Below are 20,762 nucleotides of genomic sequence, written 5' to 3'. Positions count from 1 at the left end.
GTTGTACATCTATTTCCTGATTCTCACATCTTGTCACTTCCTTCGTCGTTTTCAGCTCTTAATCCCTTTCCTAGGATTTTGAGAGCGATTTTCCAGTCTACCTGGGTTTCTAGGACACTTCTGTTCTTTATTGTCTCCGTTGAGACTTAACCCTTGCAATTGCGTTTACATTTTAAATAAGTCAAGGCCTGGGAAGGCAGCTCAATGATGCAGTATTTGCCCAGCATGCTTGAGGCACTGGGTTTCATCACCAGTAGCAAAGAAGTAGAACAAAAACAGAGGCAATGTCTAATCCCAGCACTCAAGGTCAACCTGAGCCACACAGTGAACTGAGCTCAGTCTGGGCCACAGGAAGCTTTGTCTTAAAGAATAAAAGTATGACCAGGTATGTTAGGGCACGTCTTTAATGCTGTACATGTGTGAGGCAGAGACAAGCAGAATCTCTGTTAGTTTGAGGCCTGCCTGGTCTACATAGGGAGTTCCAGGACAGCTAGGGCTACATGAGAGACTTTGTCTTAAAAAGAAAAAAAATGAAAACAAACAACAACAACAAAAAAAGCTCAAACAAACCAAAACAAAAAAAGCAACTAGTATGTATTGCCACAATGTTTTATACTCGTGAGTATTTCTATAAAACTCTCTTTATATATTATATATACTACTATATGTAGCATATATATATATATATATATATATATATATATATATAATATTGCAGGATATTTTTTCATTATTTTATGTTTATGGGTGTTTTGCCTGCATGTGTGTCTGTGTACCATGCCTAGTAGCAGCAGAGGGCAGAAAAATGCACTGGATCTCTGGAACTGGTGTTACAGAGAGTTGTGAGCCACCATATGGGTACTAGGAATGAGGACCTCTGGAAGAGCAGCCAGTGTTCTTAACCACTGAGCCACCTCTCCAGCCCCAGGCAGGTTCTTATGTAGCCAAGACTGGCCTCTTGAGTAGCTCTGGTCTCTACCTCCCAGGTGTTGGGATTTTAGGAGTGACCCAATCTATATAGTGCTAGGAAGCAAATTAGGGTTTCCTGCATGCTAGTCAAATGTCCAATTGAGGCTGGTCAAGCCCCCACATTTCCTCTTGCAAGTCAAGGTTTCACTGTGTAGTCCTGGCTGGCCCAGAATTTGCTATGTAGATCAGGCTGGCCTCAAACTTATAGAAATCCACTTGCCTCTGCTTCTTGAGTTCTGAGATTAAAGTTTTATGCCATCATGCCTGCCTGACCCTTTAAAAATATTTAACTTGGGGGCTCGAGAGATGATGGCTCAGCGGTTAAGAGCACCACCTGCTCTTTCAGAGGTCCTAAGATCAATCCCCAGCAACTACATGGTGGCTCACAACCATCTATAGGGTGAGCTAGATCTGATGCCCTCTTCTGGCATGCAGGTGAACATGCAGATAGGGCACTCATACACATAAAATAAATAAATAAATCTTTAAAAATATATTTACTTAATTTTAAATGTATGTGTGTGCCTGCATGAATTTATGTGTATTGCATGAACATTCATGCAGGTGCCTGCAAAGGTCAGAGTGTCCGGCAGCCCTGCAACTTCATCATAGGCAGCTGTGAGACACCTGACCTGGGTGCAGTGCACAGTCTTAACCACTGAGCAATTCTTCCAACCATCACCCACCTTTAAAAAAAATGAAACAAGGTCATAGGCTTTAGCCCAGGCTAGCCTTAAGTTCATCACAATCCTCCTAGTCGGGTGCTAGAATTACAGGTATGATTATAAGATAACAAGATATCACCCTGATTTTTTTTTCTTTTGAGTGTGTGTATATATATGATTGTGTGTGTGTATGATTGCGTGTATGTGTGTATATGATTCTGTGAGTGTGTGTGCAGGCATGTATATGTGGAGGTCAGAGGATACTCTCTGGTGTCCATTTTCACCTCCCTTGTTTGAGAAAGGGCATCTCTGTAAGCCAGACTAACTGTCCAGAGAGCTTCTAGTACCAAAAAAACTTTGTATGGTTTCTGGGGATTTGAACTCAGATTCTCATGTTTGTATGGCAAGTACTTTACCTATTGAGCCATCTGACTAGCCTTTCCCTCTCAGGGCCTATCAGCCTTTCATCTAATACATCTCTGAGGGGCCAAGATGGAACTATGTCCAGTTGTGGATCTCCTGGCCATCGGATGCTCTTGACTGACAAAGTTCAAACGTGACATTTCTCGCCTCTCCCTGGCTCTGCCCCCGTCTGGGTCTACAAAGGGCTTTACCACCCCCTAGGAAGCTCACTTCTACTTCTAAGCCAGGTCCAAGTGAATTCAGCCTGCTGGGGGCAGGGGAGAGTACAGCCCACAGCTGTGCAGTGGAGTGACAGACTGCTATTGTCCGGCTCACAAAGACATTGCTTTTTTTTCAAAGGGTCAGGTACTGGGAAAAAGACTAAAGAATTTTTCAAGTTATTTTTAGGATGGGAGACAGTACCACTCTGTAGGTAGTGTAGCCTGGGGTTCACTACAGCCACGTGGGTCCATCCAGTCCCACTGGTTTTACAGAGGTTAAAAGTATGACGCTCCCTCCCTGTCCCCTATACCAACAATCAGCTGTCAGCTGTGGGCTTTGGCTCCTTGTGTATCCATGGGCATCACTGAAATTTAAGACAGCAGAGACTGGGTCTACTGGCCAGGTATACCACGTGACACCGGAAGCCATATCCAAGCCCTTGTCAAAGGGCAGCGCATGTGTTTGCCGTCTCCACCTCTACCCTTTGCTACCTGATATCTATTTTTTCCGACTCCCTGTCGTCCCAGAATCTGATGCTGCTTTTTGCACTATTTCACAGACCTCTTGCAGGTACAGGGCACTGCCGGTCATCAGCCGCTCCGGCTGCTGGGGAACTTGATCAAGCCCTTGACTTTGTCGAGTCTCATCCCAAGGCCTTCATATACAATTCTTCATGTTGTGAGGCTGGTTCTCTGAGAACCCTTTGTGAATTCCTTATAGGGTTTTCCACATTAAGATCATGCCATCCCATGATGCCTTTGTGTCTTTCCATTCACGCCTTCTGTTTTTCTTGCCTGGTCGCTCTGGCTAGAATTTTTAAGCTCTATAGTGCACTGAGTGACATCCTGGCCTTTCTCCAGACAGAACGTTCCCAGTCTTTCTCTCTTGAGTGCTATGCTCGCTGTGGGCTTCCCATGTTTGTCCTTTATCATGTTGGGGTGATTTTCTTCTAATCCTCGCTTGTCTGCAGCCATACCACCTTGAACAAGCCAATCTGGGCTCCACACTCTCTTAGGTCTTCAAACCACAGAATGAATCTGAAGGATGAGAAGCAAGCAGGATGAGGAAAACTGGGAAGGCAAGCGGGGCTTTCCCTCCCAGTAGGCAATCAAAGTGAGAGAACTCTTGGCCAGATATTCTCCCCAAACCTCTGGTCCTACCAAGACTCTGCCCCTCAGCCCCCACAGGCCACGCCCATATCGCACGCCCACCTCTCACTCCCCAACCCCCGCTGCCCCGTGCATGCCCCGCCCCTTCTGCCCTCACCCAGAGCCTGTGGGCAGAGGGTCCAGGAGAGCATCCCGCTCTGCTTACTCTCAGCACCCTGGGAGGAGGATGAAATCCGCAGGGACCGCGTGGAGCCCCAGAGCGTGTCGCTGTCGTGGCGAGAGCCTGTCATTGCTGGAGCTCCCGGAACCAACAGCACCGAGTATGAGATTCGCTACTATGAGAAGGTGAGTCCCAGCAGGAAACAGCCTAGATCCCAGACTGCCTGCCTTCCTCAGCCTTATTCCTCAGCTGCCCGGCCTCCTGAGGCCCTTCCTTCCTCCTCTCTCCTTCCTCACCCTGAAGACAGCTCCAGTTCCCTTCCTTAGTTTAGGGTTTAGCAGAGATGAAGAGCTGGCTGTGGGGCAGGTCTGTTCGGCCTGGCTGAGTGTCACAAACATGATCTGCAGACACTTCTGCAAAGGAAAGGCACACAGAGATATCCGTGGGCCACAGGAGCACATTGCCAGGCTGGAGGTTGGGGAATGTTCCAGAAAGGGGGGGGGGGGGTGTCTGCATTCCTGTGGCTTACTATAAAAGGGTGTGAGTGTTGCATCACTTACTAAATTCAAACATCCTTAGTTATGGAATATATATATGTATTCCGCAGGGTGTGATGGTGCGCACACCTTAAATCCCAGCAATTGTGAGGCAACGGCAGGCAGATCTCTGAATTGGAGGCCAGCCTGGTCTACATAGTGAATTCCAGGCCAGCTAGGAATACATAGAAAAACCCTGTATAAATAAATAAATAAATAAATAAATAAATAAATAAATAAATACTCATCATCAATTCCATAGAGTTATTTTTATTTTTGAGATAGAGTCTTGCTATGTACTCCTGGCTGACCTTGGCCTCTAGAGGATGGACCACCATCCCCAGCTGTCTGTATGGCAAACAGTGCCTCCTGAGATACGTTTTTGTTTGCTTTGAGAGAGGTTCTCTCTGAGAAGCCTTAGTTGGTCTGGGATTCACTATGTAGTCCAGGCTGGCCTTGAATTTATCTTGACCTCTGTCAAGATAAATCTTTCTCTGTCTCCTAACAAACCTAATCTCTGTCTACCCAGTGCTGGGATTATATAAGTCTGGGTTGTTTTCTTTATGATACCTTTGCTGGGATATTTTTGTTTGCTTGCTTGCTTGCTTGCTTGCAACAGTCCATGTAGCCCTGGCTGATCTCCAACTCACAAGGACCCTCCTGCTTCTGCCTCCTGCTGAATTTTGTGAGTCTTGTCCCCATGCCCCATCTCCACCCCAGGCTGCCTCAAATGCCCCTCCTCACAAATAGCCTTATGGCCTTCTCTTTTCTTCTTCTCCTCTTTTATTTGTGGTTTATTTATTTTTATTTTGAGATCAGGTCTTCCGTAGCCCCAGCTAGCCTCCTACCTCCACCTTCCACACTCTGGGATTACAGGCATGTGGCTGCACACCCACGTTTCTCTTCTGTGCATTTTCAATTTGAGGTCACTGTTCAGCCTCCATTTGATGAATGGAGCTGTTTCCAACCCATGTTCTCTTTCCCCATCAATTTGGTGTCTTTAACTCTGAGATATGATCTTCTGCGAAACGGTGCCTCACTTTTATGCAAATTAATTCATTAAAGAGAAACTTCTTCCCCAGTGTGACAGGATTTCACTCCCTCAGTGGCATGTAGGGCTTTGCTGAATTAGATAATGGCTTTGATTAATAGAAGTCTGATGGGAGCTGTGACAGTTGGGATGCCCAGGAAAAAACAGGGTCACCAACTCACTTTTGGATGTGTGGACCTGGGGGACCAGGTTGGGGAGCTGCTGGCTGAGAGGAGGGAGAGCAGGCAGAGCTACGTAGTGAGTGTGGTCTTTCTCTGTATGAGGTGTGTCAGCCATCCAGGTGGGTTTCTGTACATCTGAAGCTCAGATCAAAGCTGTGGGCTGGAGAGACGGCGTTGAGAGTGAAGTTTGAACATAGAGAGGAACTTTGGGTGTCAGATGTACTGGGGTACAGCAAAGGTCAGACCTGAAGGATTTAAAACCGCCACCCTGGCTGGCCCTTCCTTAACAAGGAGTGGGGGAGGGGGGAAGCTTCACAAGGGCTGCTTTAGACCTAGTACAGGAAGTAGCTGCTTGCCAGTTACAGCCAATGCTCTCCTGAGTCTAGCTTTTTACCCCCTGCTTCATCTGTGAATTAAAACAGAGCAAAGCCAACAAGATAACCCTTGTTCTTCTCTTTGCAAGTCAGATGACAATGGCATGAAAAGCCTTGTGAACATCAAGGACAGGGCAGGTGTCTGTGTGAGCCTTGTTTGTGCTCTGGCCTACCTCACCCCTGGACTGCCAAGCCCTGGTAGCCAGCACCTGGTCACCCCTACAAAGGAAGCTCTAGCCTATTATGGAACTGAGTCTTGAGGAGAGAGGCATTGGGGATTCTATGAAAGAAATTGCTGCTGCCTCTCAAGATGATGTGGGTCAGGTTCCCCTCACCCCCAACTTCAGGGTAGTACCTTTCTTCTCCCTGGCCCTGGGTCCTGGGTCTGGGCCTCACTGCTCCATTCTCTCCAGGGTCAGAGTGAGCAGACTTACTCCACAGTGAAGACAGGGGCACCGGCTGTCACTGTGACCAACCTGAAGCCTGCTACCAGATACGTTTTTCAGATCCGGGCGGCCTCCCCAGGGCCTTCATGGGAGGCCCAGAGCTTCAGTCCAAGCATCGAAGTGCAGACCCCAGGGGAAGGTAGGTGATGCATGTGAGTACTTGGAGGGCTCTGGGCACAGGCAGCAGGTAGATACAGAGCAGGGGAGCAGGTAGACGTAGGAGTCCAGAAGGGAGCCACAGAAAAGCTTCAAACCTTTAATCCCAGCACTAGGGAAGCAGAGGTTGGCAGATCTCTGAGTTCAAGGCCAGCCTGATCTACAGAGTGAGTTCCAGGACAGTCAGGGGCACACAGTGAAACTCTTTTTTGAAAAACAGAAAACCAAAAACATCAACAAAAGAAAACAAAACAAAAACAAACAAAAAACCCCCAAACCAAACAAACAAACAAAGAAAAAAGCCACTTCACATCTTAGTCAAAGAATATGAGGTCCACCTGCAGTAACCCACTTGGAATCTTCCCCAGAGCACAGGGAACCCCAACACCTGTGCCAGCTGGTACTCCCCTCCTTGGAGCAAGCCTCCTCCATCAAACATGCTGAGTCCACCCAGCCTCCTCCATCAAACATCCTAAGTCCACCCAGCCTCTTTTCTTCCAAGGTCACCTCTTTCTGGGCCTTGTTGGCTCCTTCCTGCTGCTCTTCTCTCAGCCACAACAGAGATCCACCTTGGTCTGCTATGGCACGCTGTCCAGTTTTCCCCTCTAGGTTTAGCATGTGAAGCCAACTTCCCTGAGAGGGAGGAGACCGGGAAGGGGCACAGGCCAATGATCTGAGCACTTGGAAAGCTTGAGAAAGGACCATTGAAAGATGTTCAAGGCCAAATGCCTCTACACAGAACTCAAGGTTGGCAGAGATGACATCACTAAGTAGCCAAGCTGGAGGTGCAGGCCTATAATCCCAGTGCTTGGGAGGACAGGAAAGGGAAACCAAGAGTTTGAGGCCAGCCTGGGCTACATGAAATCCCGTCTCAAGAAATAAGAAGGGAAGGAAGGGAGGGAGGGGGAGAGAGAGAGAGAGGGAGAGAGAGAGACAGAGAGAGAGAGAGAGAGAGAGAGAGAGAGAGAGAGAGAGAGAGAGAGAGAGAAAGTAAATGGTGTAAAAGGCACATCTCAATAAAGTTCCAACAACAAAAGAGAAGCTGAACTTGAGAATTCCCGATCTTCCAATGGCCCTGCTTCCTGGTGCTGTGCCAGCTTCTTCCCCTGCCTTCCAGTCCCTCCCCATTCCCTTTCAGGCACAGCCAGAAGCTTGGCTCCCTCTCTGTTGCTCACCTGGCTCCCTGCTGGCCCCAGCCCTCAGGGTCTCACCTCCATCTACCCTGTAGCTCACAGCAGTGTTTTCCCCAACAAAGGCAGCTCCTCCTAAGAGGCACTCTGGCACCCGCTGTCAAGATAAGAGTTCTTCCCAACCCGTTACATGACTGTAATCCAAGATAGGAAATGCTGGGAGCCCAAAGAGAGGTGAAGACGAAATGTGGAGGGGGGCCTGGATCAGGAAAGGTGGACAGTGTGTGTCTAGCAGGAATGCCCGCCTGTGTCTGGCCTGGGACACGTCCTGGGAAGAGCAGAGAGCCGCATCTTGAGGCTGGGGGATATTTGAACAAGTGGAAGCCACCCGAGCCCACCTCACCACGCCCTGAGCGACTGGCCACAGCGCCTGGTCCCCAGGCTTGAGCCAGCCTCTTCCTCACCCCAAACCTGCTACAGACAGCCATCTTTCTACTCAGTGTCCAGTGCCTCCTCTCCTCACTAGTTCTTCCGAACCTTTCTGTCTCACACCTCTCCTTCCCATCCTGACGCCCAACCCCAAGGGCTACCTCTGTCCTTTCCTCTCCAGCCAGGCAGAAATGGGCAGTTCCCTCATCCCGGATAGTTCTTTCTCCTTAGTCAGCATCCAAGGTCCCCTAGCTGTGCCTCCTCAAGTTCCCTCCATTCCCATCAGCTTCCATCTCATTATCCTCTGCCTCTGTACAGTGCATCCTCCAGTTCTGTGGGCTGCTTGACATTTCCCAGGCCCTGTTTGTGCATATGGGCCTGGAATGCAGACTCTGTCTTTCAGTCTCCCAGACCACCTCTTCTCTCTGGTTATTTATTTTTTTATATAGTTAAGTATTGTTTATTAACTTATTTACTTTTGTCTCTCAATCTGGGGCTGTGCATTTCTTTAAGCAGATTGGGGTCCTATGAGTGTCTGTCCAGTTTTTAAGCTGCTTTGGCATTAGGCAGAGGGTTTGGGTGACAGCTTCCAGTCTTGGGTTAATCTGGGTGTGGTGGCACATGATGTAACCTCAGCACTTGGGAGGCAGAGGCAGAAGGGTCAGGAGTTCAAAGTCATTCTTGGCCACATAAGTTGGAGGTCAGCCCAGGCTACATGATACTTAGACCATTTCAAAATAGAAACCAAAACCCCACAAAATCCCGTGTTTACATCACTTAGAAGCTATGTGATTTTGGACAAATTAGGTAACTTTCCTCAACCTGTCTCCTCTGCTTTAACGGAAGACAGTGACCCTCCTAGGACTTTTGTAGTGATGAGGCAGGAAGGTGTAGTTCAGGTACGAAGCAGACTGTCTTAGACACAGGCATGCTCAGTGTTGACGTGGAGATTCTATGTTGGGAAAAGAACTCAGAACAGAGGCTGTGACCCTGCAGAGCTTCGGGAAGTCTCTTTATCATCGCCTTGAAAAGCACAAGGGGAAGCCAACCCCAGCCACCTGAACTCTTGCCTCCTCTCAAAGCTGGTCTGCAGTAGAGAGGCCCTGCCTGTAGGCAGAGGTGTTTGGCACACCAATTGCCACAGTGGCTGTCTGCTACTGTGAGCCAAACAGCTGAGGGGTCCCCTGGTGGCTGAGACAGAAATCTCTCTTGGTGCTTGCCCAGGAGCCTAGTCCTTCGACTGCCTCAGTCCCCTGTTTTGTTTTTTTTTTCCCCTAGTTGCCCCAGGATCCAGGGATCAGAGCCCCGCAGTGGTTGTCACCGTGGTGACCATCTCAGCCCTCTTGGTCCTGGGCTCCGTGATGAGTGTGCTGGCCATCTGGAGGAGGTAGGTAGCTGGTTTCATCCTGGTGACCTCTGATAGGTTTTGTTCCCATGTGTATAAAATATGTACACACAAGTACCTATAAGTGCACCACACACACACACAGAGTCAAGTTCACAGACTCAAGCACACTGCTGCATAGATCCCAGTGCTGCCAGCAACCCCAGCACTCAGGTTGTGGAGGCAGGGAGGTCAGGAGTTCAATCCCTACTTCAGCTACATATGGAATTTGAGGCTAGCCTGTGCCCTTGTCTTCCCCTCCCTTCAAAAAGATAGTAGTGTGGCCAGCGCGGCCCCTCCCCCACACGCTGCTCACGCACCAGCTGCAGGCACTGCAGCTAGCTCAGCCGTGCTGGGATGAAGGGGATTTAGCTCCTTAACTCATTAAATGTCAGAAGGCATCGCCGAGGATGGAATCAAATTCCAGCTGCTCCTGTGCGATTAGAATTCTCCCGAGGCACTTGCAGGCCCCCAGCTCCAGCCCCCAAGGGATCTGAAGCCCCTCGAACACAAGCAGAGAGAAAAAGTCAGTAAGTGGGTGGGAGAGAGGGGGACAGGGAGGGAAAGTCATCCGTCTGAGCCAAGTCCCTCTCCTCTAAGAAGCTTGCAGGCAGAAAAAATGGTGGGGGGGAAGACGAGGGAGGGGAATAGGGGGGAGAAGGGGAGGGGCCAGGACTGGTCAGGTCTGGTTGGAAGAAGATTCCGTTTCCTTTGCACGAAGCAGAGACTTTTTAGCAGTGTGTATCCCCACCCTGCATACTGCTATGCCCAGAGGCCCCCTGGCAGCCCCAGTGTGGGGCTGTGGTAGGCAGAGCTAGTGTGTTGGAGCTGGGTATAGAGGAAAAGTGGGCTGGCTGGGGAGCCATATCTCAAGGGTCTGAGCCACCTGTGCGCTAGAGGGACAGTGAGTGTTTCTTTGATACTGGCTATTTGCATAGCCTTGACCAAAGCACTGCCAGTGACAGAGGAGAGATGATTGTCCTGCACCTCAGAGCCATTTGTGTCTGGGCAAGGTGGATCAGGAAGATGTGACAAGCTGGGATTAAAGGCATGCCCACTGAGGAGGCAGAGGCAAGTGGAGCTGTGAGTTCAAGGCCAGCTTGGTCTACATGAGGGTTCCAAGATAGCCAGAGCACAACAGACAGACACTGTCTCAAAAAGGGTGAGGGAGGGGAGGAAGGGGAGGAAGGGGAGGAGAGGCAGGGTGAGAATAGGGAGCTCCTTCCTCATGGAGCTCAGCTTTAGGTCCACTCTCTGGGTCTGTTGGGAAATCAGGGATGGGCAGCTGCCGGGAGTATCTCATCCTGGCTTTACCCATCAGGGCTGTGGAGGCAGGAGAGACAGAGGCGCTGGAGTAGGCTAGGATCAGCTATAGGCCAGCTGCCGACTTCAGGACAAGCTGCCTTTCAGTGAGGAGAACCAGAGAGTAGATTACCATACCAAGTAATGGGTTTGATGACAAGATTTTCCTTTTAAAGGTTTATTTTTAGGCATGTGTATTTTTATTTATGGGTGAGAGTGAATGTGGGGTGTGTGTGTGTAGCCACATCTACTCCAACAAGGCCACACCTCCCTGATCCTTCCTAGATAGTTCCACTAACTTGAGACAAAGGGGCCATTCTCGTACAGACCACCACACACACTGAGCCTTAGTAAGTGTGTTAGCCATTTGTTGCTGTGGCAAAATGCACAATTTATGGCAAAGAAATTTGGGGGAGGGGGTGTCTCACAGTTTCAGAAGTTTGGTCTGTGGCCACTTGTCTTGGTCCTGTAGATGGCAAGTCATCATGGTAGGAGCTTGTAGCAGAGGCAGCTTCTCACTTCATTGGCAGCCAGGAAGCAGAAAATCAGGAAGGGACTGGGGTCACAATGTTTTCCTAAAGGGCATGCCCCTCACTGACCCACTTTCTTTCTCCCAGCCCACACCTCCCAAAGGCTCCAACACCTCCCTTTTTCACCCCATGCTGCGGACCAAGTCGTTTAGCTCTCAAGCTTTTGGGGGACCAGTCCAAATCCACACCATAAACCAGATGTGATGGCACACACCTTTGAGGTTAGCCTGGTCTATATATGGAGTTGTAAGACAGTCAGGACTAGAGTGAGACCCTGTCTCAAATCAACAGAACAAGAAACAAAAATAAAACACCCGCAATATATCCGTAAGCTCTTTGCTGGCATGATGCTGTTAGGCAGGGCTGTCTTTATTATGGTTTTATTACATAGGAAAAGACGAGCCACCCAGTCCCATAGCCACGGCCTGGGGATGCTTCGGTGCAAGAGCACACAATCGATTGCAAAGGCCGCGCGTCAGAGTCCTCTCATGCCTTTCTCTCCTGTGACACACCTCCCTTTTGCAAACCATTCCCCAACCCCTCTTCCTTCCTCGGTAGGACCTTGTCTCCTGTGCTCTCTCCTTCCTCAGTTCCTGTGACAGCTCATCTCCTGCCCATTTCTATTCCTCTTCTGCATCTTCTTCCTGCCCCCTTCGCAGTTCTCTTCCCCTCACTCTAGCCTGATCATCCCCAGTTCCCCCTTTCAGGCTCCATCATCTCCCTGGGCAGAGCACGTAGGCCCCTGAGTTTGTATTCTTGGAGATCTACCTTCCATCAGGTTCCCTAGTCACAGATTTCCTCCGCATCTCCCACCACCCAGGAGCTAATAAATCCACACTGAAAGCCAGATGTGGCGAGCTAAGATATCTGAACTTTCCTGTTTTGCTTGGCAGTGGCTCATTGTGAGCTCTCTGGCTTCCTCACTCTTCCGTTCAGCTACCTGCAGTCTCCAAGCCCCATGGTCTAGCCATCTTGTCCTTCCACAGATCTCTCACTAGGATTAGCCACCCCATAGCTCAAGCTACTGCCATCTCCTGTGGGAACTATAGAGTGGTTCCCTTTTGGCTGCCAGGATCTTCCTTCTTAAATGCAAGCTGGAAAAAAAAACATATAAAATATAAAGTAAATTAGGGCATTCTCCTGCTTCAGGTTCCTAGGGGCTTTTCTTTGCTTCCAGAACAAAAGCCAGAGCCTTCATGGGACCCCAAAAGTTCTGCCTCAGGTCCCCAGATCCTGACTGTCCTGGGCTTTGCCTCTGGCTCAGGGAAGATAAGCCTGTTATTCCTGACAGGGTAGCATGGGGCTTTGTGTCAGGAGTGTAGACTTGCACATCTCTGGACTTTTCTCAAAGCAAACCGACCAGGAACAGTGATGAGATTGAAGGGTTAGAGATCCAGGTTTCAGGTTGTCTGTGTGCTGAAGGGAGGTTGTCAGACTGCAAACCATGGCTACAGCTGCGACTAAGGCAGCAACAGGTGAAGAAAGAAAGGGTGTGGGGGGCAAAGAATCTTTCAGCAGGGGTGGCATGGTGCATAAAAGCGCTTGCCATCAAGTTTGGTGACCAGAGTTCAATCCCTGGGACCCATACAGTGGAAAGAGAGAAACTATTTCCTCAAGTTGTCTTCTGACTTTCATGGGAGTGCCAACCACATGCATGCGCGCGTGCGCACACACACACACACATCCACACATCCACAGAGAGAGAGAAAGGTATTTTTTTTTTCCGAGACAGGGTTTCTCTGTGTAGCCCTGGCTGTCCTGGAACTCACTCTGTAGACCAGGCTGGCCTCAAACTCAGAAATTCGCCTGCCTCTGCCTCCCAAGTGCTGGGATTAAAGGCATGTGCCACCACTGCCCAGCGAGAGAGGTAATTTTTTAAAAGATTATTTTATTTTATTTTATTTTATTTTATTTTATTTTATTTATTGAGTGCTTTATCTATATGTACACCTGCATGGGAAGAGGGCATCAGATCCCATTACAGATGGTTGTGAGCCACCATGTGGTTGCTGGGAATTGAACTCAGGACCTCTGGAAGACCAGCCTTAACTGCTGAGCCATCTCTCCAGCCTGAGAGAGGTAGTTTTTTAAAGATTAAAATGTTTTAGAAAGCCGGGCGGTGGTGGCGCACGCCTTTAATCCCAGCACTTGGGAGGCAGAGGCAGGTGGATTTCTGAGTTCGAGGCCAGCCTGGTCTACAGAGTGAGTTCCAGGACAGCCAGGGCTACACAGAAAAACCCTGTCTCGAAAAACCAAAAAAAAAAAAAACAAAAAAAAACAAAAAAAACGTTTTAGAAAGAAAGAAAGAAGGAAGGAAGGAAAGAAAAGGGGCTATAAAATGGCGTAGTTTGCCAGGCGTGGTGGCACATACCTTTAATCTCAGCATTTGGGAGGCAGAGTCAGGTAGATCTCTATCTTAGGGTTTTACTGATATGAACAGACACCATGACCAAGGCAACTCTTATAAGGACAACATTTAATTGGGGCTGGCTTACAGGTTCAGAGGTTCAGTCCATTATCATCAAGGCAGGAACATGGCAGCATCCAGGCAGGCATGGTACAGGAGGAGCTGAGAGTTCTACATCTTCATCTGAAGGCAGATAGTGGAAGACTGTTTCCAGGCAGCTAGGATGAGGGTCTCAAAGCCCACACCCACAGTGACACACCGACTCCAATAAGGCCACACCTACTCCAACAAGGTCCCATCTCCTAATAGTGCCACTCCCTAGACCAAGCATATTCAAACACCACAGTCTCTGTAGGCCAGCCTGGTCTACAGAGTGAGTTCCAGGATAGCCAACACTTCACAGAGAAACCCTGTCTTGAAAAATCAAATCAACCAAACAAAAAAAAGATGGCATAGTGGAGAAGGGCACACAAGAACCCACAAGGTAGAAGGAAAGAACCAACTTTTGCAACTTGTCACACACACACTTAATAAATCTAAACCTAAATTAAACTAAAAACGAAAAGAAACCAACAGGACAAGAAAGTTGCTCCCCAGAAGGGGCACAGAGCTTTTCTTTCTGAAGGGACCAAGAGGTGCTGCCCTGGGCGCTGGTAAAGTGGGAAAGGCTGGGGTCACCTGGTGAAAGGATGTCTCTGCGTTCCCACAGGCCCTGCGATGGTAAAGGAAGTGGCAACGCCCATGACGAAGAGGAACTGTATTTTCACTGTGAGTTATCTGTGCTGCACGTACCTCAGTCTTTGGCCCCTTCCCAGCTGCCACCTCCTGTTATGCCAGCAATGAGGCCCCTTTCCTCAGGCTTTTTCTCTTCCTCTGTTCTCAGTCAAAGTCCCGACACGCCGCACGTTTCTGGACCCCCAAAGCTGCGGGGACCCGTTGCAGGCTGTGCATTTGTTTGCCAAAGAGCTAGATGTCAAAAGCGTCACCCTGGAGAAGAGCTTGGGAGCAGGCAAGCCCTGTGGACCCTAGAAGCCTGGATTCATCAGGGAGCTCCGCCCACTGGATAAGCCACACCCACTGGGGAGAGTCCCGCGGTCTCTGCCACCTCTTTCCAGAAAGCTTGTTCAGTCTGTTCCCTAGGTCACTGTGGGACATCTGCACTCAGGACCTTTCTCTGGGCAGTCTCAGTTTAGTCTAGCTAGGCTTTTATGGAATAGCAGGGAGAGGTTTTTCCAGTAAGCTTCGGGCCAGACACTCTTGAGGTCTGATGATGGATTAGCTGAGTGGCTTAAGAGGCTCATCCTCTTTGGCTCTGAGCCTCAATTTCTCACCAAAAAGGGTGCTATGGGAACTCCTCAGGCTCAGGGCAAGGCCTTGCTGCCTTATTACTGTGCTCCAAGAAACAGGCCTCTCCCCAGAACCCATACAACAGAAGGCAGGAAGGAGCTGTAGGGCAGAATACAGATAGTCATCTCTTGCTGCGTTTAACGACCTTTGATGGGCAAGCATGTGCGAAGTTACTGTGTCTCAGACACAGAGAAGGAGACTAAGGCCAAGAGGAAAGAAAAAGATGGAGACCAAGGTTACAATGCTTCAATCTCTAGACCTTCCCACAGCAAGCTGGAAAGGACCCCATGACCCAGAATCACATTGTTTCAGCCTACCCCATTTGTTGGCGGGAGTCTGAGATGCCTGTTTCCTCACAGGACGATTTGGGGACCTGTGCTGTGGCTGCCTGCAGCTGCCTGGTCGCCAAGGACTACCAGTGGCCGTGCACACTCTGAGGGATGGATGCTCAGACTCACAGAGGCTCAGCTTCCTGGCTGAGGCCCTCACCCTGGGGCAGTTTGACCACAGCCACATTGTACGGCTGGAAGGCGTTGTCACCCGAGGTAGGCCTGGCACTGCACATTCCTGCGCTTAGCTGGCTATCAGGTGGGATGCGCCCTCGAGGCTGTGGAGTGGGCCCAGGCACAACCTTCCTTCACTTTCACTTTAGTGACTCAGGATGGCTCCTCTCTTGGAGCCATCCTGACCCAGGATGACCTTTCCAATTTCCATGGATACTTAGGGAGTGGGTCACTGTTCCTTTGAATGATCTGTCTTAGCTGGCTCCTTGCAGCTCTGACTTTGTGTCTGTCCCATTATGGAGAGTTGGCTTTTTTTATTTTTAACTTTAGCACCAGGGTGGGTGGGTGTGTGGCTGGGTGGGTGGCAAGATTAGAAATCTTGGCTTTGCTTCTGGCTGTTTTGGCTGAGGTGGAGCTGGTAGGGTTGCTGTACATAGGCAGAGGCAACTTAGTGTGTCTCCATCCCTGATACAGGAACCCCCTTGATGATTGTCACTGAATACATGAACCTCGGGGCCCTGGATGACTTCCTCAGGGTGAGTAACGGGTTGGACCCCTGGGTGGGAAAGTACCAATGACATATTTTTCTTGGCCCTTCTCTTTTTCTCTTGGGGTTTGGGGTTGCCAATGCTCCCACTGGGCAGGCTGACCTGATGCTCACACACAGTATACTGCATCCCAGAGGGACTTAGTGGCTTCCTGGGTGATCTGAGTATACGGCCCTGGCTTCAGTCCTCACCCATTCCATAGCATCACGAGGGGGAGCTGGTGGCTGTGCAGCTGATGGGTCTGCTGCCTGGGCTGGCATCGGCCATGAAGTATCTGTCAGAGATGGGCTACGTTCACCGGGGCCTTGCAGCCCGACGAGTGCTCGTCAGCAGTGGCCTCATCTGTAAGATCTCTGGCTTTGGGCGGGGTCCCCGGGACCGAGCAGAAGCTGTCTACACTACCATGGTAAGGAGTGCCCTTCTCTGGTCCCACATGCTGCTTCTGCTGGCCATACCCAGAAGCCCCATGGCCTCCATATCTATGCCCTGCCTCCTTCCCCGCCTGGTCTCTTCCCTTTGGTGGTACCATGCCTGTGTCAGCTGGGCAGCTTCCTCAGATGTGCAGGGATGAGGAGAAGACATGTGGGACTGGCTGTGGGTACTGATGGCCTGCCTGGATGTAGCCTGCTGGTGACTCAAGGTTTTCCTGCTCTGCCCTGCTTGCCCACCTAGAGTGGCAGGAGCCCAGCGCTCTGGGCAGCTCCTGAGACCCTACAGTTTGGCCACTTCAGTTCTGCGAGTGATGTATGGAGCTTTGGCATTGTCATGTGGGAGGTGATGGCCTTTGGGGAGCGGCCCTACTGGGACATGTCCGGACAAGATGTAAGTGACCTATGGCTCCAGCTCCCTGACCTCTGTCCATTGACCTTTGACCTACTATCTCCCAGACTTCTCTTTTATGCCCATCCTGCCTAGAGTCCCTGGGGTGGTGGTGATGATGATGGTGGTGATGATGGTGACAGTGGTGGTAATGATGATGGTGGTGGTGGTAAATGTTGGTATGTGTTGGGTAATTGGAAGTATTGTGTCTGCCCCTCATCTCTGGAGCCTAGGTAATCAAGGCCGTGGAGGATGGCTTCCGGCTGCCACCCCCCAGGAACTGTCCCTCCCAACTGCACCGATTGATGCTTGAGTGCTGGCAGAAAGACCCAGGTGAGCGGCCCAGGTTCTCCCAGATCCACAGCATCCTGAGCAAGATGGGGCAGGAACCAGAACCCTCCAAGTGTGCCTCGACCACCTGTCTCAGGTACATCCTCACTGACCCCTAAGCCAGGCCAGTCAGCCAAACTATCACCCCGTCTGTAAATATTCTCCCCAATCCCCATGGCAACCAAACCACCTCATCCTACCTATTCAGGTGTGAAGCTCAACCCATTGTCCAAACTGATCATACATCCCTATCTGCTTCAGGCGCATCTTACCTCATCAGGCAGTCATGTCCTGGAATTTGCCCTTGAGTTGGTTCAGCTCTCCACTTGCTTGAGTATCTTATCCACTTCTTCAGAGGCTTTTGGGTGCCCATGACAGGCACATTCATCACCGGGTGTGGTCACCTTACTTTTCCCCTTGTCCTTTCCTGAGCTGCTTCTCTGCTCCTCAGGCCTCCCACCCCCCTGGCAGACCGTGCCTTTTCTACCTTCCCCTCCTTTGGCTCCGTGGGTGCCTGGCTGGAGGCCCTAGACCTGTGCCGCTACAAGGACAACTTCTCTGCAGCGGGCTACGGGAGCCTGGAGGCCGTGGCTGAGATGACTGCCCAGTGAGTCTAAGAAGCCAAGGCCAGGGTTTAGGGAACCCAAAGAGAGCCCCTACCTACATGGGAAAGCCCTACCTGTCCTGGTCCTGGTCCTTTCCCTGTCCAGAGAAGGGGAAGTAGAGGGTTGGCTCCATGGGAGGGGTAGGAGAGGGACTGGCTCAGTTGGATGTAACTATTTCTCCTTGCAGGGACCTGGGGAGTCTTGGTATCTCTTCTGCGGAGCATCGAGAGGCCCTCCTTAGTGGGATCAGTGCCCTGCAGACTCGAGTGCTACAGCTACAGGGTCAGGGGGTACAAGTGTGAGCAGCTTAGCCCTGCCCAACGACCTGCAAGCTATACTCCCCTAGGGTGGGAAGAGTGCTTTTACTCTTACTGGGCCCTGAGCTGGTTGGTACCACGTTGTCCCCCCATTTCATTTTTCCTCTCAACACCTTGCTGACCAAGTGGTCCTAAAATGAGGTTCAGATCCCAGGAGAGGACCCCAGATATAACAGTAGGAAGAAGGTTAGGGTGTCAAGGGAAGGTTGGGGTGTCAAGGGTGTTGGTTGGGGAAGACAGTTTCAGTTGTCCTGGCTCAGCCACTTGTGCTTCCTTTCCACTCAGTGGGGATTGGGCCTAATCAGTGGGTATCTCATTTCCCCAGAGAGCTTTTGACTTGCCAGACAGTGAGTCCCTGAGAGTGACCCATTGGCTCTGGCAGGGACCACAGCTGCCTAGGCACCTGAGTATGGGAGCCTGAGCCAGTGGCTAGTGTCCCTTAAGTCCTGTGCCTTGGCTAGGTCTATCTGCACACTGGTGCCAGGGCCCTAGCAGGCAAGTGGTGCTGAGCTCAGGGACTGGACCCCCAGGTGGAAACTCCAGAGTTAATGGCTTACTGCCTTGGGGTTGGCAGTTCAGGATGAGGGCCAGACTCCTACTAGGCCACACAAAGTCCTGGTGCTTGCCCCAGCCCAGATGTCTGATTTGATTGGAACTGATTTCAGAAGAGCACAACAGGGGCTTATTCTGCATTCTGGAGGGTGGAGAGGAGAAAGAGCCTGAGGGAGTGGTTTGATAGGCTGGTCTAATCCCACTATATACTTGGGGAAGTCAGCCTATATATAGTCTCAGAGCCAGTGTTAATGCCAGACCGAAATCCAGGGAGAAGCCTAGCCCTGGAGAGAGCTTGTCCTGCCCTATGGCACCAGCACTCTTCCCGGGCAGCACAGTGAGTCCTCTCTGGGTGAGCCCCTTCAGGCTGTTCTGTCCCTGTACACTACACATAGCCCCCTCCAGAGTGCCTCCCTGTGTGCTGTTCAGAGCTCTTGAAGGAGCATGGTGCTGAGCTGACTAGCTGCAAGGGCCCTGGCAGCTTTGAGACCTTGAGACCAAAGCCATGCCGGGAGGGCAGAAAGCCTGCTGGGTGTGGACAGGATCATTGGGGCTAAGTGTGTCTACGTGACCCCTGATGGATGCCTGTTTTGCTATGGTAGGGAGGAGGGGTGGCATGGGCTAAGACAGAGCAGGTAGGAGTGGAGTGGGGTACAGGGGGTTAGGCAGGATAGAGAACACCTTTGGAGGGAGCACACTAGGAGGGGATTCCCCCTGGGGCACAGGGGGATGGGCAGGTGAAATTCGGATTATGTTTGTGTAGCAGGGGACTGGGAGGGTGTCCAAAAAGGCTTCTTAAACAGTCAAAACTGAGTAAGGCCTTGAGGGGCAGGGTGTTCTCAGTTTAGGATGAATAGTCATCAGCAGGCTTGGAATCCAGGCAAAGATGTCTAACAGAGAGCCTGAAGGGAGGGCTGGAAACTATAATGCATCTTTGGGGAGTACCCCGTAGTGGGGAGCAGTGACTCCCAGCAGTGCCTTTGGCCTTGACCTGCCAGCAGCAGCTCTTTCTTCCTTAGAGCCTACCCCACTTCTAGCTCTCTACACGCCCAACTGAGCTCAAGACTGTGGGAATACTGGGGTAGACTGGGATACTGCTCCCACCTTTGACAGAATTGGGGGAATTGAAACATCCCCACATGCTCTTCCTTCATCCTTCCTCCAGGGAAAACTGGCCCAACATCCAAGGCCCATGGGGACCAGTGCCCTGTCTTGGGTGATCAGAACCTCATTCCCATCTCCAGCTACATCAGTCATTAAGGTCAAACTCCTCCCCTCCCCAGCTGTTTGCAGAGGGGTGCCTGGCTGTGTTGGCAGGACTTCGGTGTCCAGGGTAGACCTCCACTCTCATGAGGAGGTCCTAGAATCCTGAGGGGTCCCAGGCCTCAGCCCTGCACAGGCACCGGCATGATACAGGGTGCTGGGTCACTGGGGACCCTCCACAGATTTATTTTTATATATGGAGTTGCTCACGGGACAAATGGAGGTCATCTGCAACCCATACTGCCCTGTCACCCACCTGTCACCCAGGAGGGAGGGACTGGTTGTGGGTAGAGGCTCCTATGTGGAACTCTGGAGATGTGTTTATATTTCTGGGTTCTATATGCAGTACCAAGTAATAAAAACTTGTCTGTGATGGTCCTCCTGTGTAGCACTGTTGAAGCGCTTAGTTGTGAGTGGGGATCCCGAGCATAGAGCCTGGGGATGCGTGTGCCTGAGAACTTTCTTTGTGGATCGTCTGATTCTGCTATGAAGATTGCCAAGTTTAGTAGAGACACAGGACATGAGCCTGGACAAGGGCCAGGGGCACATGGGACACACTGGGTGCCACAAGGCTGCTTTACAACACCAGTCAAGTCAAGGTGCTGGAGGAAGCAATACCTGTGGCTTTTGTGGAGCTGGGGACAGGAAATGACTGGTTGGGTTACAGATATGCACGTGAGTTGCTCCAAAATGGTTTAGGACACAGGTGAATAGCCTGGACCTTGGAGCACAGGTATGAGCTAGAGACTGATCTCTAGGGTCCCCACAGGAAGCTGAAGCCACCATGGGAGGGAGGCCACCCAGTGAGCACAGGGAGGAGGAGGGAACCAGGAGCCAAACCGCAAGGATCCGTAGAAAGGAGAGGACAACCAGTGTGGAAAGCTGGACGACGGGAGAGACCTCCCTTAGCCCCAGGACTGAAGTGAACAAGAAGCAGGATGGGTAGGTACCCTGCCCTCTTGGCCAAGTCCCACACTCTGATGTTCTTCAGTTCATCCTCCTCAGCTCCTGGGACAAAGTGTGGGGAATACACCTGGCCTGAGCC

General features: G+C 50.8%; 1 protein-coding gene across 3 annotated transcripts in view; it reads left to right on the top strand.

Annotated features, from left to right (window-relative positions):
- Epha10 (EPH receptor A10) overlaps window positions 1-20,095 on the top strand; it is a 33,871-nt gene extending 13,776 nt beyond the window's left edge. The window contains exons 6-17 of one of the 3 annotated variants that reach the window (XR_013110456.1): window positions 3,579-3,712; window positions 6,063-6,234; window positions 9,089-9,197; window positions 14,143-14,201; window positions 14,317-14,442; window positions 15,140-15,325; window positions 15,758-15,819; window positions 16,034-16,237; window positions 16,504-16,653; window positions 16,884-16,983; window positions 17,432-17,587; window positions 17,773-20,095. Coding sequence is in view for 2 of the 3 variants with exons in the window: in XM_034503206.2 (XP_034359097.1) it covers window positions 3,579-3,712; window positions 6,063-6,234; window positions 9,089-9,197; window positions 14,143-14,201; window positions 14,317-14,442; window positions 15,140-15,325; window positions 15,758-15,819; window positions 16,034-16,237; window positions 16,504-16,653; window positions 16,884-17,077; window positions 17,432-17,587; window positions 17,773-17,887 (1,667 nt within the window). In the remaining variant the exon portion in view is untranslated. Of the gene's footprint in view, window positions 1-3,578; window positions 3,713-6,062; window positions 6,235-9,088; window positions 9,198-14,142; window positions 14,202-14,316; window positions 14,443-15,139; window positions 15,326-15,757; window positions 15,820-16,033; window positions 16,238-16,503; window positions 16,654-16,878; window positions 17,078-17,431; window positions 17,588-17,772 lie in introns of those variants that run through there. The other 2 variants (XM_034503206.2, XM_076934222.1) reach the window with 2 other exon arrangements.
- Window positions 20,096-20,762: the final 667 nt, after the last annotated feature.

Source organism: Arvicanthis niloticus, chromosome 5 (genome assembly GCF_011762505.2).
Source record: "Arvicanthis niloticus isolate mArvNil1 chromosome 5, mArvNil1.pat.X, whole genome shotgun sequence".
NCBI lineage: Eukaryota > Metazoa > Chordata > Mammalia > Rodentia > Muridae > Arvicanthis > Arvicanthis niloticus.
This window is presented reverse-complemented; position numbering and strand designations above follow the sequence as displayed.